The 20,044-nt window shown below is 39.0% G+C and overlaps 1 protein-coding gene across 1 annotated transcript in view; it reads right to left on the reverse strand.

Annotated features, from left to right (window-relative positions):
• Positions 1–14,890: 14,890 nt before the first annotated feature.
• Positions 14,891–20,044, reverse strand: part of ENPP1 (ectonucleotide pyrophosphatase/phosphodiesterase 1) — an 85,642-nt gene continuing 80,488 nt past the window's right edge. The window contains exon 25 of the mRNA XM_050786295.1: positions 14,891–19,416. Within this exon, the coding sequence (XP_050642252.1) occupies positions 19,246–19,416 (171 nt within the window). The 3' untranslated portion in view covers positions 14,891–19,245. The remainder of the gene's footprint in view (positions 19,417–20,044) is intronic.

Consider the following 20,044-nt stretch of genomic DNA (forward strand, 5'->3'; position numbering starts at 1 on the left):
TTCTTTGCATTATTTATTATTTTTTCTAGGTGTGTGCGTGTGTTTTAATAACTACTATTTAATGTGACTCTTTGGTAAGTCACCTGCTCAACATCACATGTGCTATGGTTTAAATGTGTCTCCCAAAAGGCATGTGTTGGAAACTTAATCCCTAATGCAACAGTGTTAAGAGGTGAGATCATTAAGGAGGTAGGTAGGCCACGAGGGCTCCACCTTCACGAGTGGATCAAGGCCATTATCTAGGGAGTTGGTTTGTTACAAAAGGACAAGGTTAGTTCATTCCTCTCTCACTTGCCCTTCACCTTCCTCTATGGGATGACATAGCACAAAAGCCCTCATTAGCACTGGCACCGCGATATTGGACTTTTCAGCCTCCAGAAATGTGAGCCAATGAAAATTTCTGGTTTTGATTAAAAAAAATAAAATAACTACTATTTAATACAAAAGTGGAAACTTCATAAGCATAACAACTAACATTCTGATTTAACTTGATTGAGAAAAATTAAATAAAGTGGAGTTTCTTGCACCTTAGAGTGGTGGACAAATTCAGATGTTATATTTGTTTCTAAAAACAGAGAATACTAATATCAACACCCCCAAAAATATCCCTACAGCTAACATCATTCTTCAGAGTGAAAGACAATACATTCTTGCTAGAATCAGGAACAAGGCAAAAATGTCCACTTACCACCGTTTTTCAGCATGGTACTAGCAGTGCTAGCCAGTGCAATAAAGCAAGGAAATGAAATAAAAGGTATGCATATTGGAAAGAGAAAAATAAAACTGTCCCTTTTTGTAGAGAGCATGATTGTCTATCTACAAAAGTCCCAAGGAATCCACCAAAACACCCTCCCAGAGCAAAAATTAATTGTATTTCTATATACTAGCAATGGAAATGTGGAAGCTTAAATTTTAGATATAGTAGCATTTACAATTGCTAAAAATATTATTGGGTGTGAATCTAATAAAAGCATGCTGAAAACTATAAAACAGCAATGAAAGAAAGAAAAAATCTAAATGAATGGAGAGACATACTGTGGTCATGGATCTTACAACTCAACACAGTTAAGATGTCAGTTCTCCCCAAATTGATATATAGGTTTATTGCAATTCCCACGACAATCCCAGCAAGAAATTTTGTTGATAAGGACAAAGACAAGATTATTCTAAAATTTATATGGTGCTGGGCACGGTGGCTCTTGCCTGTAATCCCAACACTTTGGGGGGCCAACCTGGGAGAGTGCTTGAGCCCGGGAGTTCAAGACCAGCCTTGGCGATGTAGGAAGACCTTGTTTATTTATTTACTTAGAGATGGAGTCTCGCTGTCTCCCAGGCTGGTGTGCAGTGGCGCCTCCTCAGCTCGCTGAAGCCTCCCACCTCCCAGGTTCAAGCAATTCTCCTGCCTCAGCCTCCCGAGTAGCTGGAACTACAGGCGCATGCCGCATGCCCAACTAATTTTTTGTATTTTAGTAGAGACAGGGTTTCACCATGTTGCCCTGGCTGGTCATGAACTCCTGAGTTCAGAAAATTCACCCGCCTTGGCCTCCCAAAGTGCTAGGATTACAGGGGACCACGCCCAGCGCAAGACACCATCTCTAAAAATTTAAAAAAAAAAAAAATTAGCCAGGTGTGGTGGTCCACACCTGTGGTCCCAGTCACTCAGGAGACTGAGGCAGGAGAATCTCCTGATCCTGGGAGGTTGAGGCTGCAGTGAACAGTGATCATGCCACCGCACTCCAGCCTGGGTGATAGAGTGAGAACTTGTTTCAAAAATAAAATAAGATAAAATGTATATGGAAAGGCAAAGGAATTAGAATAGCTAAAAACAATTTTGAAAAAGATGAATCAAGTGGAAAGACTCACTGTACCCAATTTCAAGACTTACTTTGCTGACACAGTAAACAGGTTACATGGTATTGACGGAGGGACAGTGACATAAATCAATGGAACAGGATAAAAAACCCGGAAGTACACCCAGGAAAATACACTGAACTTAGTCTTAACAAAAGTCAAAAAGCATTGTAATGGAGGAAAGATAGCCTTTTCAATATATGATCCTGCAGCTATTGTATATTCATAGGTAAAAATGTGAACCTTGACCTAAATCTCACACATTATTTAAAAATTAACTCAGATTTTTGAATCATAGATTTAAAAATAAAATATAAACTATAAAACTTCAGAAGAAATCATAGGCAAACATTTTCAGGACCTGGAGTATGAGGAAGAGTTCTTAGACCTGACACTAAAACCTGCTTCATAAAAGAAAAAAAAAAATGATAAATTAAACTTCATCCAAATTAAAAGTGTTTGTCTTGCAGAAGACTCAGTAAAGGTGTGAAAATACAAGCTGAAGACTAAGAGAAAATATTTGCAAAACACATATCTGATAAAGGGGTCACGTGTGGAATTTATAAGAACTCTCAAACTGCAACAGTAAAAAGTTAACCTATTCACTTAGAAAATAGGCAAAAGACATGATGAGGTATTTCACCAGAAAGCATATATAAATGTCAAATAAGCACATGAAGACATATGCAACATCATAATCCAATTGTGAAATGCAAATTAGGATCACTATGAGCTATCACGGCATGCCTATCAAATCAAATCAATGAAAAATAATGACAATAATGAAAAATAATGCCAGTAAGAATATGGAAATACTAGATGTTTCACACATCACAGGTGGTGATGTTAAGTGTTATGGTCACTCTGAAAAATAGTTTGCAGATTCTCAAAAAGAACTAAACATTCACTTACTAATCAACCTAGCAATCATCCTCCTGGACATTTAACTCAGAGAAATGCAACTTTATGTCCACAAAGGAACCTGCATACAGTTGTTCATAGCGGTGTTATATGTAACCGATAAGAACTGGAAATAACTGAAAATGTCCTACAATAGATGAGTGATTCAACAAACTGTGTACCTCCAAACTAGAAACATAACTTGGCAGTAAAAAAGCAACAAACTATTGATACACGCAGCAACTTGGCTTGATTACAGGAAAGTGCACTGATTAGGGGGAATAAAGTCAATCTCAAAGAGTCACATACTGCATGATTTCATTTATATAACATTGAAGTTACAAGCTATTACAGGTTACAAGCTTAGTTTATTCTCTGCATTAGATTTGCATGATTTACTTGTCTGTGTCTCTGTTCAATGTCATCTCCAGTGCCAATGTCATCCTTTAATAAATGAACAGTTGCCAGGGTTTAACAATGCTAGAGGGAGGAGGTTAGTAGTATTGTAAAGGGGTAGCCCTGGGAGATCCGTGTGGTAATGAAATAGTCCTATATCTTGATTGAAGTGGTGCTTATCAAATCTAAACATATGGTAAAAGGACATAGAATTATGTATACATTTTTTATCGTTGTCAATCAACTCCTTAGTTTTGATGATGTAATCGCTGGGGAAACCAGGTAAAGGATACACATAACCTCTGTACTATCCACCTCCGCACTATCCACCTCTGCAATTTCCTGTGAATTTGTAATTATTTCAAAATGAAAGTCTTAAAAAAAAAATCCAGCTAACAAAAACAGAGAGAGAATGTGGTGTGTGCCTGTAATCGAGCTACTCAGGAGACTGAGGCAGGAGAATGGCTTGAACCCAGAAGGGGGAGGTTTGCAGTGACCCGACATGCCCCTGCACTCCAGCCTGGGCAACAGAGCGAGATTCAGTCTCAAAAATAATAATAATAATTTTAAAAAGGGCAGGAATCCGATATATTAATTATACTCCTGCTGGATCCGTTTACTGCTTCCTTTATGCCCCAATTCTCATACTCTAGCACATAGATGGTTTCTATTACAGTTACAACTCCATCAGATATCAAACCTGGGTCCGCACCAATGTCATCTGTGAAATCCCAGTGTTTAGCACAACAGTGCATATTAAGAGTTAAATACAGGTCGGTGAATGGATGAGCTATACTCCAATAAATTGTACATTCATTTTAAGAAGTGGAAGAATTGGATTTAATCATTCCGCAATGTATACACATATCAAAAGTTTACATTGTACACCGTAAATATATATAATCTGTCATTTGTCAATTAAAATATTTAAAAGAAATAAGTGGAAGAATGTATTAGTGAATAACTTCAGATAATAGCTATGGGAGTTTGGTATCTTTCTAGGAAATATTTTGATGAATGAAAGCACCCACGTTTTAATGACCAGAGTATCTTACTGAGAACGTTCTCACGCTAGCTGTCCTGGTTCCTTCCCCAAACTGAACAATTCCAAGACTTGCCAGCAGGGGGAGAGCAACTCCTTAGAATTGGCCTCTAACTACATACTACCCTGCATATATATAACATTGAAATTCCTATGTTCAATTTTATCTAATGTATAGAGTTAACAATGTTTCTGAAGTGACAATTGTATTTATTGCTGTTGTTTTTAGTATTGCTACGAAACATAGTCATAACAAACTTGCAAATTCTCCATCTCCAGTCAGGATTTACCATTTTATGCTGTCAACACGTCCTCCTCTTCCACCTCATTAAAAAAAAAAAATTGTGGTTAACCACAATTTTTTAAAAACCCACATAAAATAAAATTTGCCATCTTAAACACTTGTAATGATGTGGTTTAGAAGTGTTAACATTGTTGTGCAACAGATCTGTAGAACTCTTTCATCTTGTAAAAGTGAAAATCTACACCCATTAGCTCCCCATTCTCCCAGTTCCTTGTAAGCACTATTCTACTTTCCATTTCTAGAAATTTGACTCCTTTGGATGCCTTATGTAAGTAGAATCATACTTTGTCTTTTTGTGAATGGCTTATTTTACTTAGCATAATGTCCTCAAGGTTCATCCATGTTGTAGCATGTGTGAGAACTTCCTTCTTTTATAAGGCTGAATAATATTCTATAAATATCCCACATTTTATTTCTTCATTTATCTGTCAATGGCCACTTGGGTTGTCTCCACCCTCTGGCTACTGTGAACAATGCTGTGAACATGGGTATGCATCTACTATGTCCTTTGAAGTATGGAAGCAATATGCTCACTCAAATGACTTCTGCCCCAATTCTACTTTTTTTTTTTTTTTTTTGAGATGGAGTTTCACTCTTTTCGCCCAGGCTGGATTGCAGTGGTGCGATCTTGTCTCACCGCAACCTCTGCCTCCTGGGTTCAAGCAATTCTCCTGCCTCAGCCTCCTAAGTAGCTGGGATTACAGGCATGAGCCACCACGCCCAGCTAATTTTGTATTTTTAGTACAGATGGGGTTTCTCCATGTTGGTCAGGCTGGTCTTGAACTGCCAACCTCAGATGATCCACCCACCTCAGCCTCTCAAAGTGCTGGGATTACAGGCGAGAGCCACCGCGCCCTGCCTCAATTCTTTATTTTTTTGAGACAGGGTCTTACTCTGTTTCCAAACTGGAGTGCAGTGGTATGATCATGGCTCACTACAGCCTCAAACTCCTGGGCTCAAGGGATCCTCCCACCTCAGCCTCCTAAGTAGCTGGGACTATAGGTGCACACCACTCTATGTATGGCTAATTTGTTTTTGTATCTTTTGTAGACATGGAATCTTGCTTTGGCACTTAGGCTGTGTCTCAATTATTAAAATTCACAAACAACTGATGGAAAGAAGTAAAACTGGACCTATTATTCTCTGAAATGTTAGATTTATGTCAATTGTATTTCTCAAAGTGTAGATCACTAGCCTCAGAATTACCTAGTGTGTATTTACAAGGAAGAGCTACAGACTGTTGTGAGAGTGATGGGCAGGATTCTATCCATCAGTAGGGTTTACTGAGTTTTACAGACTGTAATGGTAGAGAACCACAGCCTCAAGCCAAGTTTCCCCAAGCAGACCGTAATTAGGTTCACCCAATCCAAGGGAGAGAGGCCAAAGTGGCTTTAAAATGACACATTGTATTATAAGAATGAGCATAGCAGAAGAGTGGCTTATACTCCCTCTTAATTGGAGAAACAGCTAAACCTCCTGAAATAAACAGGAGATTCTGAATGTGAGAAGTAGAGCCAGAATTGGCTCTGAATTCTGCCCCAGCCTTTCAGAATCCTGATTTTTTCTCACTAATTCCCTCAAATATGAAGAAAAGCAAATTGACTATATAGGTTTACCTGTTCCTTTTCCTGAATACTTTGGGATGGAAATCAGTTGTCTTATTTAGCTAATGCTACATAACAAATCATATGTCTATTTATTGGCTTTGCACAAGTTCCTATTTTTCACGATTCTGTGGCTTGTCTAGGCTCATATAGGTTGTCCTTCTTATGGGCTTTTCTGGGGTCACTTGTGCCGCAGCAGTCATCTGGCAGCTCTATTGGGACCGGAGGGCATAAAATGGCCTTACTCTCTCATGTGGGGCCTTGGTGCTGGCTGTGAGCCTGGGCCTCTCTACTGGGTGGTCTCTCATCATTCAAGTAGTTTAACCTGAGCTTTTTTTCATAGTGGTAGGAGTTCCATTTTTGGAACCTAAAGCAGAAGCTGCAAAACCTCCTAAGGATGCCTTATAAAATGCAAAATGTCACTTCTGCCATATTCTATTGGCCAAAGCAAGTCCCAAGGCTAGCCTACATTCAGAGGATGTGGAAACAGGCTCTGCCTATTGATGGGGGAGCAGCAAAGTCACTGCAAAGGAGCATGCAGGATGGAAAGATAAAACAAGCACTACGGAAAATGGTAACATGATGGGAAAACTGGTGAAACAAGGAAAGGGAAAACACAGGCCAGGGACAGTGGCATGCACCTGTAGTCCCAGCTACTTGGGAGGCTGAGGCAGGAGGATGACTTGAGCACAAGAAAAAAGTAATAGAAAACAGAGTTGACAGAGATGTGATATCTCCTGGGTAGGTGATAAATAAATGGGCCAAAGTACAAGAGCACTCAACACAGGAATTATTTATACCTCAAATGAAGAGAAACTTCATATGAGACACAATTTCAGAAGAGTAAAACAGCCCAGATATCACGGAAAGTCTGAGGACAACCTCAATCCATCCTTTCTTCTACCCCTAACCTTCCTTTGGGCTTCAGAAAAGTTGATAAGTTACAAAATGTTCCTCCCTGACACTGTAGTTTAAAAGAAGAAACAAACAACTCAGACACAATTTGGAAGATGGTCACTTATCCATCTCAGAGTGAAATAGGATGTCGATCATGAATGGTATAAAAAGAAATGGCATTAAACTCAGTTAATATACTATAGGGTTAAAACAAGGAAACAAAGAAAGGAAGAGAGGGAACATGGAAGGATGGAATAAAAGAAGGAAGAAGGGAAGAAAGAAATGGAGGGAGAGAGGAAGGGAGAAAGGAAAGGCTCATTCCACCTGCTCCACTTACAAGAAAATATAGGGGAAAATATAGGGGATAAAAAATAAGAATAAACACTGAAAAAACTGCTTCATGTTATATAACAGGTTGATAGGAAGGAACATAAATCCAATAAATAAAAATAAACTCAAAGAAGAAATGATAAAACAACAGAAGGAGATTTTAAAACAGGGAATAGCAGGTCCCAAAAAATAAAAATATAGAAATAATAAACTACAAATAGCAGGTAAGACAATAAGTGTTGATAAAAAATGAAAGCAATGGGATATATAGGAATGTTTGAGATAATCACAGTGATGAAAAATATTTTTAAAAGAGATTAATGCAATAATCAAGAAGCTAACAAAAAAGACAGAACGTTAACTGTCGTGGGTTGCATGGATGCTTGATTTTCTTCCTTATACTTTACAGTATTATTTTTTAATTTTCAAAATAAAAATAAAATCTGTCCATTGGAAAATTACTATTATTTTTTAAAGGGAGGTTATGGGAGGTGGGGAGGTGTTGGGAGGGGGTCAGAAACAGACATATAAAAAAGGGAGAGCTTAGTAAGGAAATAAGCACAGAAAATATAAACCAAGCACTTATTAGTCCTGTCCCACAGTAAGAAGAGAAGCCTGAGAGAGCCAGAGGGAACAAAAGGAATGAGGTAAAGACAATAGAAAAATGGAAGGAAAAGAGCATATTCAAGAAGAGAGACGGAAGCAGTGCAGAGGTGGGAATTACAGGGCTGTGTGTGTGTGTGTGTGTGTGTGTGTGTGTGTGTGTATGAGAAACAAAGCCTTGAAGGAAGTGAGGTGTCAGGTGTGAAAGAAAAAGAGTCACACTTCCTCTATGAAGAACTAGAAAGAAGGTCAGCAGGTGTGAACTCAGAAATGCTTGAAAGTGGAAAAGAAGGCCGGGGGCGGTGGCTCAAGCCTGTAATCCCAGCACTTTGGGAGGCCGAGACGGGCAGATCACAAGGTCAGGAGATCGAGACCATCCTGGCTAACAAGGTGAAACCCCATCTCAACTAAAAAATACAAAAAAATAACTAGCCGGGCGAGGTGGCGGGCGCCTGTAGTCCCAGCTACTCAGGAGGCTGAGGCAGGAGAATGGCGTAAACCCGGGAGGCGGAGCTTGCAGTGAGCTGAGATCCGGCCACTGCATCCCAGCCTGGGCGACAGAGCGAGATTCCCTCTCAAAGAAAAAAAAAAAAAAAAGAAAGTGGAAAAGAAGATGATAAAATACAAATGTCTTGTGCAGTGCAGCAGAATTCAAGCCAGAGCGAGTCTTTTGGAAATCTGTTAACATCGCTGTCGCAAACAGCAATACAATGAGGGGATATCACGTATTCACCATGAAACTGCACCTAATCAATGTCATTAGGTACTGGATACTTTCTGCTGTTTGTACACTTACTATCGTATATATAGAGATGGGTAAAGATACTTCAAGAACTTTAGGACATTTAAAAATATCTTTTGCCTAAATGAATTTTACTGATCACTTCTTCCAGGTTATAAAAGTAGTTCATTATAGAGGAATAAGAATGTGAGAATCATCCTAAATCCCACCACTCAGATGTAGTAACTGTGAGCATTTTAGTGCATTAAGTTCCAGAGAGAAGAATAAGAGGGAAGAAACTGAAGACGGGAGATAAGGAAGCAGAGAAAGAGGAGTGGAAGGAAGAAAGGAAGAAAAAGAGATTCCATTTTTTCACTCATCAAAATGGATATATTATCATAAATAAGAGCTGTCATTTTCAATTAAGATATTGTGAAGTTTTCTACTTTACAAAATTAAATAAACATCAAATTTTTTATCGTTAGTAAATTAAACATCAAATTGTTTTAATGTATTGTCACATAAATATACTGTATTGTTACCATTTCACCAATAAAAATAAACCATTTTGATTAAACTTCACTTTGTATTTTTGTAAAAATATACAATAGTTTCTTCTGAATAAATGTGAAGAACTGAAATATGAGTCATAGTTGAACAAGCATTAGAGTTTTGGAACACAATTATCAAATCGCCCTCAGATATGTCACAGCACCTTATGACACAAGATGTTCCCAAAGTATGACTGTCTATAATTGCACCTTCACGACACTGGAGATCTGCATCTTTTAAATCTTTTCCCATGTGGTAAGCACAAAAATATGTCACTTGTTTATCTCTGATTCAATTAATAAACTAAAACATTTTTATGTATCTGTTAGCTCTTTGCGTTTGTTTCCTGTGAACATCTTAATTTCATCTTGTGCCCATTTTTCATTTAGTTAAAAGTTAAAAGAGTTAACTTTTATTGATTTTGTTTTCAAGTGTTCTTTTTTACTGATAATATTTCATGTTGTTAGCACACTATTAATAAATTTATTTCAATAACTGGTTTAGAATGCAACTACTGATGGTATAGAACTTAACGAAAGAACAGCAGCATTTTCAATGTGCTTTCAAAGGAGACAATATAATGTATTATTTAAATATATAAGCTTTGCCAAGTCCTGCGTTCAAATTCTCTCTTGGATAATGTAAATCATTTAGCACAATGTCTGGAACAAAACAGGCACCCAGTAAATGATAGCTATGATTATTTTCATGTTTGTATTTGATCTATTTCAGAGATATCTTGGTTATCACAGTATTACTGATTCATTGGGTCTATGAAAATTTATGTTCCATATTTTAATTTCACTGTCAACTTTCCATCAGACACCTGATGGATGGGATGATTTGTTTACCTCTAATTCACTTCACTACTATCTTAGCCAATGCTAAACTCCATTGCCCTGAATTTCAAAGACAGGAGGGAGGGTGAAAAAATGTCTCTCCTCTTTGGTAAAGTGTGTGAAAATTGCCCAAAATCGATTTGTTCCAGATGCCCCGGTGTGTTTGCTACTGGGGTGGTAACACCAGTAACACCGACGTTCTTTTCCTCACAGCAGAAGGTGGTACCTGGAGTTGAGGGATGTGAGAACCAAGAGGCACTCCCCTGCATCTCCACCTTTGCCGGTGAATGTTTGTGATAGCTGGTCGCTGGAGAAACACCATGTGCTTTGTAGAGAGGTTTTCATTTGAGATGTCAAAGCTGAAAAGCTCGTGCTTTCCCTTCAGCTCACCAGGCAGCAGACTTTCCACAGGACAGATTAACTGAAACAATTGTGAATGGCTCTTGAAAAGTATTCTTATTCTTTTATTATTATTTTTAAAAATTCTGCTTTGTGCACTGGGATGATATCTATAAAGGAACTCTTTCAAAAAATATCCCATTGAAAGTGTCAACTAGCACTTAACAGCTAGGGAGGCAAGGAATAATTACTGTGAAATTGTCCTCTGGCTGTATTTCTATAACCTCTTATTCCTTAGCTATCTTTTTTTTGTTTTTTTTTTTGTTTGTCTTTTAATGAGATGGAGTCTCGCTCTGTCGCCCAGGCTGGAGTTCCTTAGCTATCTCAAGTGGATGTTTGCTATGATTGCAAACATGTTTGCTATGAAAACCTTTGGTTTTCATTCATCTGGACATTTTTTACTGAGCAACTCCTATGTGCCAGACATTATGCTAGAAATAACAGATGGATTTGGAGACATGACTGATATGGTTTGGATGTTTTCCCCCCTCCAGATCTCATGTTGAAATACGACATTTGATGCCAGAGATGGGCCTGGTGGGAGGTGTTTTGGTCATGGAGGTGGATCCCTCATGAATGGCTCTGTCCTTGCGATAATGAATTCTCACCTTATGAGCTCACACAAGACCTACCGTTTAAAAGAGCTTGACACCTTCCTGTCTCTCTTACTCCCTCTCTTGCCACGTGACATGCTGGCTCACCCTTTGCCTTCTGCTATGATTGGAAGCTCTCCGGGCCTCACAAGAAGCCAAGCAGATGCTGGCGCCATGCTTACATAGCCTGCAGAGCTGTGAAGCAAATAAACCTCTTTTCTTTTTAAATTACCCAGTTGTGGGTATTCCTGTATAGCAATGCAAATAGACAAACACAGTGACGATAAACACACGAAAAGGAATCTATCTCTGAAGAAATATATGCCAATATGGTTTGGGTCTGTGTCCCCACCCAACTCTCATGTCAAATTGTAATTCTCACTGTTAGAGGAAGGCCCTGGGAGGAGGTGACTGGATCATGGGGGCAGACTTCCATTTCTTGTTCTCATGATAATGAGTGAGTTCTTATGACATCTGGTTTTAAAGTATGTAGCCCATCCCCTTATGCTCTTGCTCTCTCCTGCTGGCCATGTGAATATGTGCTTCCTTCCCCTTCACCTTCTGCCATGATTGTAAGTTTCCTGAGGCCTTTCGAGAAGCAGAAGCCTGTGCAGCCTGCAGAACTGTGAGCCAATTAAACAACCTCTTTTCTTTATAAATTACCCAGTCTCAGGTATATCTTTATAGCAGTGTGAGAATGGACTAATACAGATTCTAAAATGCTAAATTTCAGTCACTGAAAAAAAAAATCCCACAGTATTGAGCTATCACCCTGTGAAACTGCCTTTGCAAAGATTATGACAGTGAGAGAAATCTAATGTGGCTGACTCTATCTTGTTTCTAGCCTCACAGGCTGGCTGTCTTCACTCAATTCAGTGAAGCAAATTTGTGACTTCCTCAATTGTCCCTATAGATAACGTCACTATTGTAGAACTTAAGATTGATCTTTTGATAAATTTTTCTGATTTTTGGGTTCTGGCAACTGACTGACTTCACCTGGACCCATGACTCATAACTTAACCAGTCCTGTGGTCTCCCACTCAGAGGTGGACTCAGTGCGTGAGGACTGTTTTCACACCCCTATGATTGCCTCCCCAACCAATCAGCAGTATCCATTCCCCAGTCCCATGTTTACTAAGCTGTCCTTGAAAAACCCTAATCTCTGAGCCACGTGGCAAGCCTAATATTAATTAAATGCTTTGTTTACTGCAATGTCACAATCTCAGTGAACTGGTTTTGTCTAGTCACTGGGCAGGAAGAACCCAGCTGGTGATTACACTTGTGAAACAGCACTCGTGGGACACATAAATCTCATTAGGGTTACAGTTTTCAGGAATATGCTCACAGTGTGCAGTCTAAGAAAATGTAACTGATGTTGACCTAAAAGAAGAAACTGAACCAAACTTAATACAAGCAGAGTTTATTTGGGCCAGTTTTGAGAGTTGTAATCCAGGGACATGGATTCAAGTTTGCCCTGAATATGTGCTCCAATTAGCAGCAGTTACAAGTAGGTTTTTGAAGGACAAAAGAGACTGTTCTTAAATTGTTTACCAATTAGTTACATCAAAATAACATAAGCTATTGACTTGCTGTACATTGTTCTTTGCATCACAAACTCCAGGTACGTGAGGATAATGAGTGAGGCAACTAATGAGTAATGAAATGACTTTAAACAACTGCCCCCAGGCATGGGGGGAGGTGGGTGGTAAGAATAAAGTCTCGCACTCACATCTCTCTGGGCCTAATAAATTCTACATGCCTCACACAGCTCAGGCTGCCCTGAGCTATTTTTCTTTTCTCACAGGATCACAGGCTGGGAAATGTTTAGGTGGCGCAGTTTCTCTGGGCTTTCCAATTTCCTTAAGAGGTTGGTGTTCTCTGTAGGATAAGATCTTGCCAGGTCCCTGGAAGCCCCAAGTGGAAGCTAACAATCCTCTTATACCTATAACCACACCACCTTGAAATTATTTTATTTCATGTTAAGCTTGCAAAGATTGCTTTTAACAAGTTGTGTATTTGGATTTGGAGTCTGCGTTCTGGGTAAAATTTCTTAATAGGCCACAGTGCCATCTAACAACATAGTGTGGGGGTTATGGAATAATCAACTGCATTACACATCTGTAGTTGTATTGCAACCATAATACATAACAAGAACTAGACTGAGTGCATGTACTGTCTGTTACCTCCAATGTTGGGAAAGTCTGACCACATGACCAATGGATCCTAAGGATATGGCTTTGGGCTGGACCTTGAAATAGAGGTAACACATTGATGAGAGCACCAAGGGGGTAGGCATCCCGTCTGCCCTGTTCTCCAACTTAACCCAATGCCTGACACAGAGTAAGCACAGCTTTGAAATCTACTGTCAACCCTGAGCTGGGAAAATCTATTCCAGTGCCAATGTCTTCAAGTGTGCTATTGAGTAAAACTGCAGAGACAGCTTATGAACAAGTACACAGACAAAAGACCCACAGATTTACCATCTTGTTTCTGTTTGGACCTTAATACAAGTGGTTAACTCTCCAGACAGTGACACTGTCTCAAGATATAGAATATAACAGAGAATCCAAAATTGTAGGTATCATCAGATTTTTTTTTTTTTTTTTTTTTTTTTTTTTTTTTGAGACGGAGTCTCGCTCTGTCGCCCAGGCTGCAGTGCAGTGGCGTGATCTCAACTCACTGCAAGCTCCGCCTCCCAGGTGCAAGCCATTCTCCTGCCTCAGCCTCCCCAGTAGCAGGGACTACAGGCACCTGCCACCACACCCGGCTAGTGTTTTTTGTTTTTTTTTTTTTTGTATTTTTAGTAGAGATGGGGTTTCACTGTGTTAGCCAGGATGGTCTCGATCTCCTGACCTTGTGATCTGCCCACCTTGGCCTCCCAAAGTGCTGGGATTACAGGTTGAGCCACCGCGCCTGCCCAGTGATATTTACTACAAAAATTTGAACAAGATCCATTCATTGGACTGAGAAAATTTCAGTCTCATTTAAAATCCTTTAGAATTTTTAGTAAGTTATAAACTTTCAGTTCGGAGATCCCTGTTTTATTTCCTTTATGTCACAGCCAGTACAATGCCATCTAAGCAAATGCATACATTTTTTGACAGTGAAAAATATCTAAACACTGTGGGGCAAAACTATGAGACACTGTATGAGACACTGTAAAAAATTTATTTCCTATATATTTCTTCAATTGTTTTGTATCTCTACTATGTGAAAGCCAAAGTATATTCCATTCTGAGTTCTGAATTTCTGATATATCATTTAAAATATGTAATTTTAATTAAAATCCTAAAACTATCCCTTGAATCGAGAATTTACAGGCAAGTAAAAAGTTAAATTTAAAACAATAGCATTGGGTAGGATGAAAGAGATTTCTTTTATGTTCCTTCCTTTTGACATCCCATGAGCATAATGCCTCTTCCAGGGATTCTTCCATTTCAAGTAGACTAAAATGTACTTCACGTATCTATGGGTTCTGGTATGAATATGATTTCTAGTAAACATTTTTTTGTTCAGTCACTATAATGGAGAGAATAAATACAAAAATTTCACATTAAAAGAATCTACAGAAGTGCCAAGTTTGGTTCCAGACCATTCTAAAGAACATATATGCCTGTCATTTATTTTTACTTGGAAGTATGATTAAATATAATTAAAATACCAAGAACAAGGATATAGGTCACAGATCAGGAATGTTTACTCTATGAACCTGAAATGAACTCGCCTTTTAACATTACAGCTGTGGTTAACTGTCAACAACCCTTGGACTCAGTTTCACGCCTGCAGAGAAGCACCCTCGGCCGTGACCCTACCCATCCTCCACACACACACAGCCACAAAGGAAAGCACCCAGGGTTCCGTATATATGTTTTATTTGAACATCCACATTTCTTAGCTTAGAGACAATTCTATTCCGTACATTTTTCTTCTCTCTCTCTTACAATATTTAGACTGGCCAAAAACCAGGGAAAATGTCCTTGGCTTCAGTCATTATGAAATTTTACTTAATGCTTATGAAAGCACTCCTGTGATAAGCTTCAGCATGAAGTGTAATCACCACATTCAGTTTCAAAGTTCAAAGGCCCATTCCTATGATGGGTAAACACCTACCACAGTACAAAGAAGGAAAGTGACTGTGGGTAATGGCAGAGGAAAAGTGAAGGCGGTAACAACTTCTCCTAGAGGAGGGGATGGTCCCTGTTTCATGCCCATCTTGTCTCCTTAAATAGGAACGGCCAACAGGCCTAACAGTCCCTGAACTCTATGCAGCTACTTCCCTTGCTGGAACATGAGCATCTGCCTTCTTCTCCCTAAGGTTTGTCCTCTTTTCTCTGATTCTTGGAAACATTTTTAAGTTCTGCCAGGTTCTCTGTTCTTTCATGAATAAACTGATGGAAATTTTCTATGGAAGTTACTTACCTCACTTAAGAAGTAACAGTGGCTCACGCCTGTAATCCTAGCAGTTTGGGAGGCCAAGGTGGGGGGATTGTCTGAGCTCAGGAGCTCGAGACTAGCCTGGGCAACACGGTAAAACCCCGTCTCTACTAAAATACAAAAACTTGGCCGGGCGTGGCGGTGTGCGCCTGTAATCCCAGCTACTCAGGAGGCTGAGGCAGGAGAATTGCTAGAACCTGGGAGGTGGAGGTTGCGGTGAGTCAAGATCATGCCACTGCACTCCAGCCTGGGCTACAGAGTGAGACTCCATTTCTTAAAAAAAAAAAAAAAAAAAAAAGAAGTACTGACTTGAGGCATGGCAGTAGAAATCAGGATAAGGTTTCACTTTGCATTTGAAAAGCTAAGAACAGCCTTTATTGGAGAAAGTAGGATAAAGACATTTCCATATATGTTCATGGGAATTTACCATTTAAATTTACCATTCAAATTTGAATTTACCATTCAAACTAGGGAGTAGAGATCAGTCACTTTTGCCATTTTATCAGTTTAAAACTCTTTCAAGAAAAGAAAAGAAAGGAGGAATCTCTGCCAAGAAAACAAAAGAAAAAAGTACTACTGTGTAAGAACCACAGAAGAAAAGCTAAGTAGGAGCAGATGTGGGTGCTCTTTCCTTAAGAGTCAGCATAGAATGTAGAGAGTGACATTTTCTTTAAGAGCAGATTATTATAACAAAGCAAGAAAAAGTATATTTGTACATAAGTTGGTCACAGTGACACTTGTAGAAAATATAAGTAGCTGTAAATGGGAAAATGTCAAAAATGTTCCATCCAAGGAATGTTAGAAGGTCCCTTCTTTGCCTTGCTCATCTGAAAAGTTCCAATTCACCCTACAAGCCTTAGCCCCAAGGCTGGGAAGCCACTGCCTCTACTACCAAGAAGAATCCAGAGTCTCTTTTGTGCTGCGTGGCACCCGTCCTGTGGCTTCATGATAACATCTATCACTCTTTAGGGATCATTTACACTTCTGCTGCCTCTTCTCCCTAAGACAGAGAAAACTGTCACTAGTTCTTTTTTGTATTCTTGGTGTCCAGCAAAGGGAATAGGCATCTATCTATCCATTTAATTAAGCTCTGCTAAGATGCTTTGAGTTAAATTGTGTATGTTTGTGTGCTGGAAGAATATATAAAAATCAGTGAGACACTTCTACAAAGACATAGTAGATATCCTTCTGCTAAATGCATATAAAAATCCTGGATATTATATTAAAACACAGCAAGACTCTGAACAGTACAGAGAAAACAGACAGGCTGGGAACATTGGGGCCCAAGGAACAACACTGTGATGAGTTCCTTGCATTTTCTTTTCAGCTCATATATTTCCAACTTGGAGCTGAAAAAGTCAGCAACCTGGAAATGTCAACAAATGCAGGGGGAAAAAACCCTAAAAGAGTCCCGCTCTCTCTCCTGCCAAAGGACCAGAAAAGGGTAGCCAAGCAAGGGTAAAAATGGTTCTACTCCAACCAAACACCATGGAAAAAACCACAGCCCCACCCATACCAGCAAATGCTGAGTGGGGAGTCTAGACTTACACTCTCACCAAGCTGTAAAGAGGTGTCCCAGCTCCCCTATTTTTGTATTCTTAGTGTCCAGCAAAAGGGAACAGGCATCTATCCATTTAATTAAGCTCTGCTAAGATGCTTTGAGTTAAATTGTGTATGTTTGTGTGCTGGAAGAATACAACACCAGAGTGGTGTTGGAGAAGGCTGTGTAGGCCACTGGGAATTTCATTCTCACCTGGTGTAATGAAGCCCTTCCTGGTCACTCCTGTCCCATAGCATTAGTGGAGATTCCCAGGGTGCAGCACAAGGTGCCCTGCACATCCCAGTCAGGGAGGAATCAATAGAGGCCTAATGGGAAACTGAATTCTCACCTTGCTCAGTAGTAACAAGCGGACCCTGTCACTCAGTGTCAAGGGAGGCTGACTGGGGAACCTGGACTCCCAGCCACACCTGGTAATATTGAAGCAGTACTCCCAATTCCCCTGCTGTGGTGGTATCAGAGACAGTTGCCTAAAGCAGAAGGTTTAAATAAGACGCATAGTCTCAAAACATAATACCTAAAAATATCCAGGTTTCAATAAAAAATCATTTCACACACCAAGAAACAGGAAAATGCTTCTGAATGGAAAAAAGACCATCAGTAGATGCAAACAATGAGGTGACAGATGTTGGAATTATCTGATAAGGATTTTACAGCAGCCATTATAAAAATGCTTCAACGAGCAAGTATAAATGCACTTGAAACAAATGAAAATGTAGAAAGTCTCAGCAGAGACAGAAATTCTCAGCAAATAGAAGATATAAAGAAAAACCAAATGGACATTTTAGAAATAAAACACACAATAACTAAAATATAAAAATCAGGAATAAATGGGCTCAACAGCAGAACAGATTAGACAGAAGAAAGAATCACTGAACTTCGAGACAGAAGAATAGAAATTACCTAATCTGAACAAGAGAGAAGCAGGCTGAAAAAAATATCATATACAGAGCCTCAGGAAACTGCAGGACTTAAAAACAAAAACAAAAACAATTTCCTAAATTATTAAATAATTTTCAGTTGCAAATTGGATTTTCCAAAGGTCTTTGCAGCTGGCCCTTAGGCTGTTAAAGAATGATCATACGAAGGACATATAAAAATCTTTGGTGTATGTACTGATATTATACCTAAATTGGACCTAGGTAGCCTAAAAGTTAATGCAGTCTTTGAAGATTCACAGATAGGGACAAAAAGGTACAGTCAAGGTAGTAAAAAATCAAGATCACTGTGTCATTTATCATGTCCACCAAGAAGATGTGAGGTGACATGTTCTCTTCAATCTATGGAACTTCAAAATGCACTGCTTAACAGAGAACAGCTCTGCAGCTGGTAGGATAAGTCTTGTGCACAGAGAGAAACATTCCTACCATCTCAGTAAAAAATGGTACCTTGCATGTACTGACTGGTGCTCTGAAGTTTCGCCAAAGATAAGATACAATTTTAACAGTCAAAGGGCCACATTTAAAGCCATTGCAAACCTATGTTAATTACCAGTGAGCAGGATGGGAATATTTCTCTTTTTTTTATACAAATACAAAGTAAGATTTTGTAATAGGTAAGTATGTTCAAAGATCATCCCTCAAAGTTGAACTTGTTTGAACCATTAAATCTAAAGAAATCCAATCAAAAAATAAAAAAAAAAAAAACACACAAGATTAACAATTTGGCTTTTGAGGGGATACACACCAAAGACTGAAACAAGATCTCAGAAGTATTTTGGCTTCTGTTAATTTTTTTTTTTTTTTTTGATTAAAATGAAAAGAAATGAAACTCCAACTTAAAAGAAATCCAGAACTACTTTAAAATTCTCGTAAAGATAGTCACGTAACATGGGCTACCCCAATCCTACTAAGTCTACTGTTTGCCCAATGCCATCAAGGTTTATATAGTAAGATTCAAATATCTGGTATCCAGACAATGTTCACAGCTACTTCTCCCTTAAGAGAAGCAGAAAGGCAGTTTTAGGTGTGGTCTGTCTTTATCCCCCAAACTTGATCAATGTATACAATGCTTACACATCCAAATATGTGCAAGATTCAACAGGAGCACTCTCCCACTGCCGTGCTGAGTACGCAAGTTTCCCTGAGATGTCCGCATCACCAAGGGCTCCGTTCTAACTCTGGTCGACAGTTTCTGAACAATGCGATAGTGTAGATAGAGGACTATATAAAATATAAGGTTCTCTCAAAAAGATTTATGGTGTTTGGGGATAAAAAAATATATCAGTCTTCTTGGCTAAAGGTTGGCAAATGTGTTTTCAACTTTAAAATGTCTGAAACTGGCTCTTTTCTTTGTTGATAGAAGCTGAGTCCAGTGATGTGCTCAACATCTGTGATCCGTGCTCTGTGTAACATTAACAATTCTTCAATCCATGAGGATTCATGCTTCCCATGCTAGCAGAATAAGAAATATAAAAGAAAAGTTACCAAGAGAACACTCAGTTCACTTCTATACGCGCTCCATCTTCCCAGTTTAATCATTTATGAGACTTCAGCCCTAAAGTGGAACATGCCATATGATTTGTTAGGCATCATCTCTCCTCTCGAGTAGCTTTCCTTCTAATACATACCATGTATGTTTGTTTAATTAGATGCATCAAGTTTGGGAAAAGAAAGTATACATGGAAAAGACGGTCCTGCATTAAATAGGTTTAAGAAACTTCAATGGTGTGGAGTTAAAAAAAGTCGGAAAACAGAAATTACATGGCATGGTAGAAAGAATATGGGAATTAATATAAAGAATCTGGTTCTCAGTCAGAATGACTATTATTAAAAAGTCAAAAAATAACAGATGCTGGCAAGGTTGTGGAGAAAAAGGAATGCTTTTACACTGCTGGTGGGGAGTGTAAATTAGTTCAACCACTGTGGAAGACAGTGTGGCAATTCCTCAAAGACCTAGAGGCAAAAATACCATTTGATCCAGCAATCCCATTACTGGGTATATAAGCACAGGAATATAAATCATTCTATTATACAGATACATGCACACATATGTTCAGTGCAGCACTAGTCACAATAGGAA

The sequence above is a fragment of the Macaca thibetana genome, chromosome 4 (assembly GCF_024542745.1).
Source record: "Macaca thibetana thibetana isolate TM-01 chromosome 4, ASM2454274v1, whole genome shotgun sequence".
NCBI lineage: Eukaryota > Metazoa > Chordata > Mammalia > Primates > Cercopithecidae > Macaca > Macaca thibetana.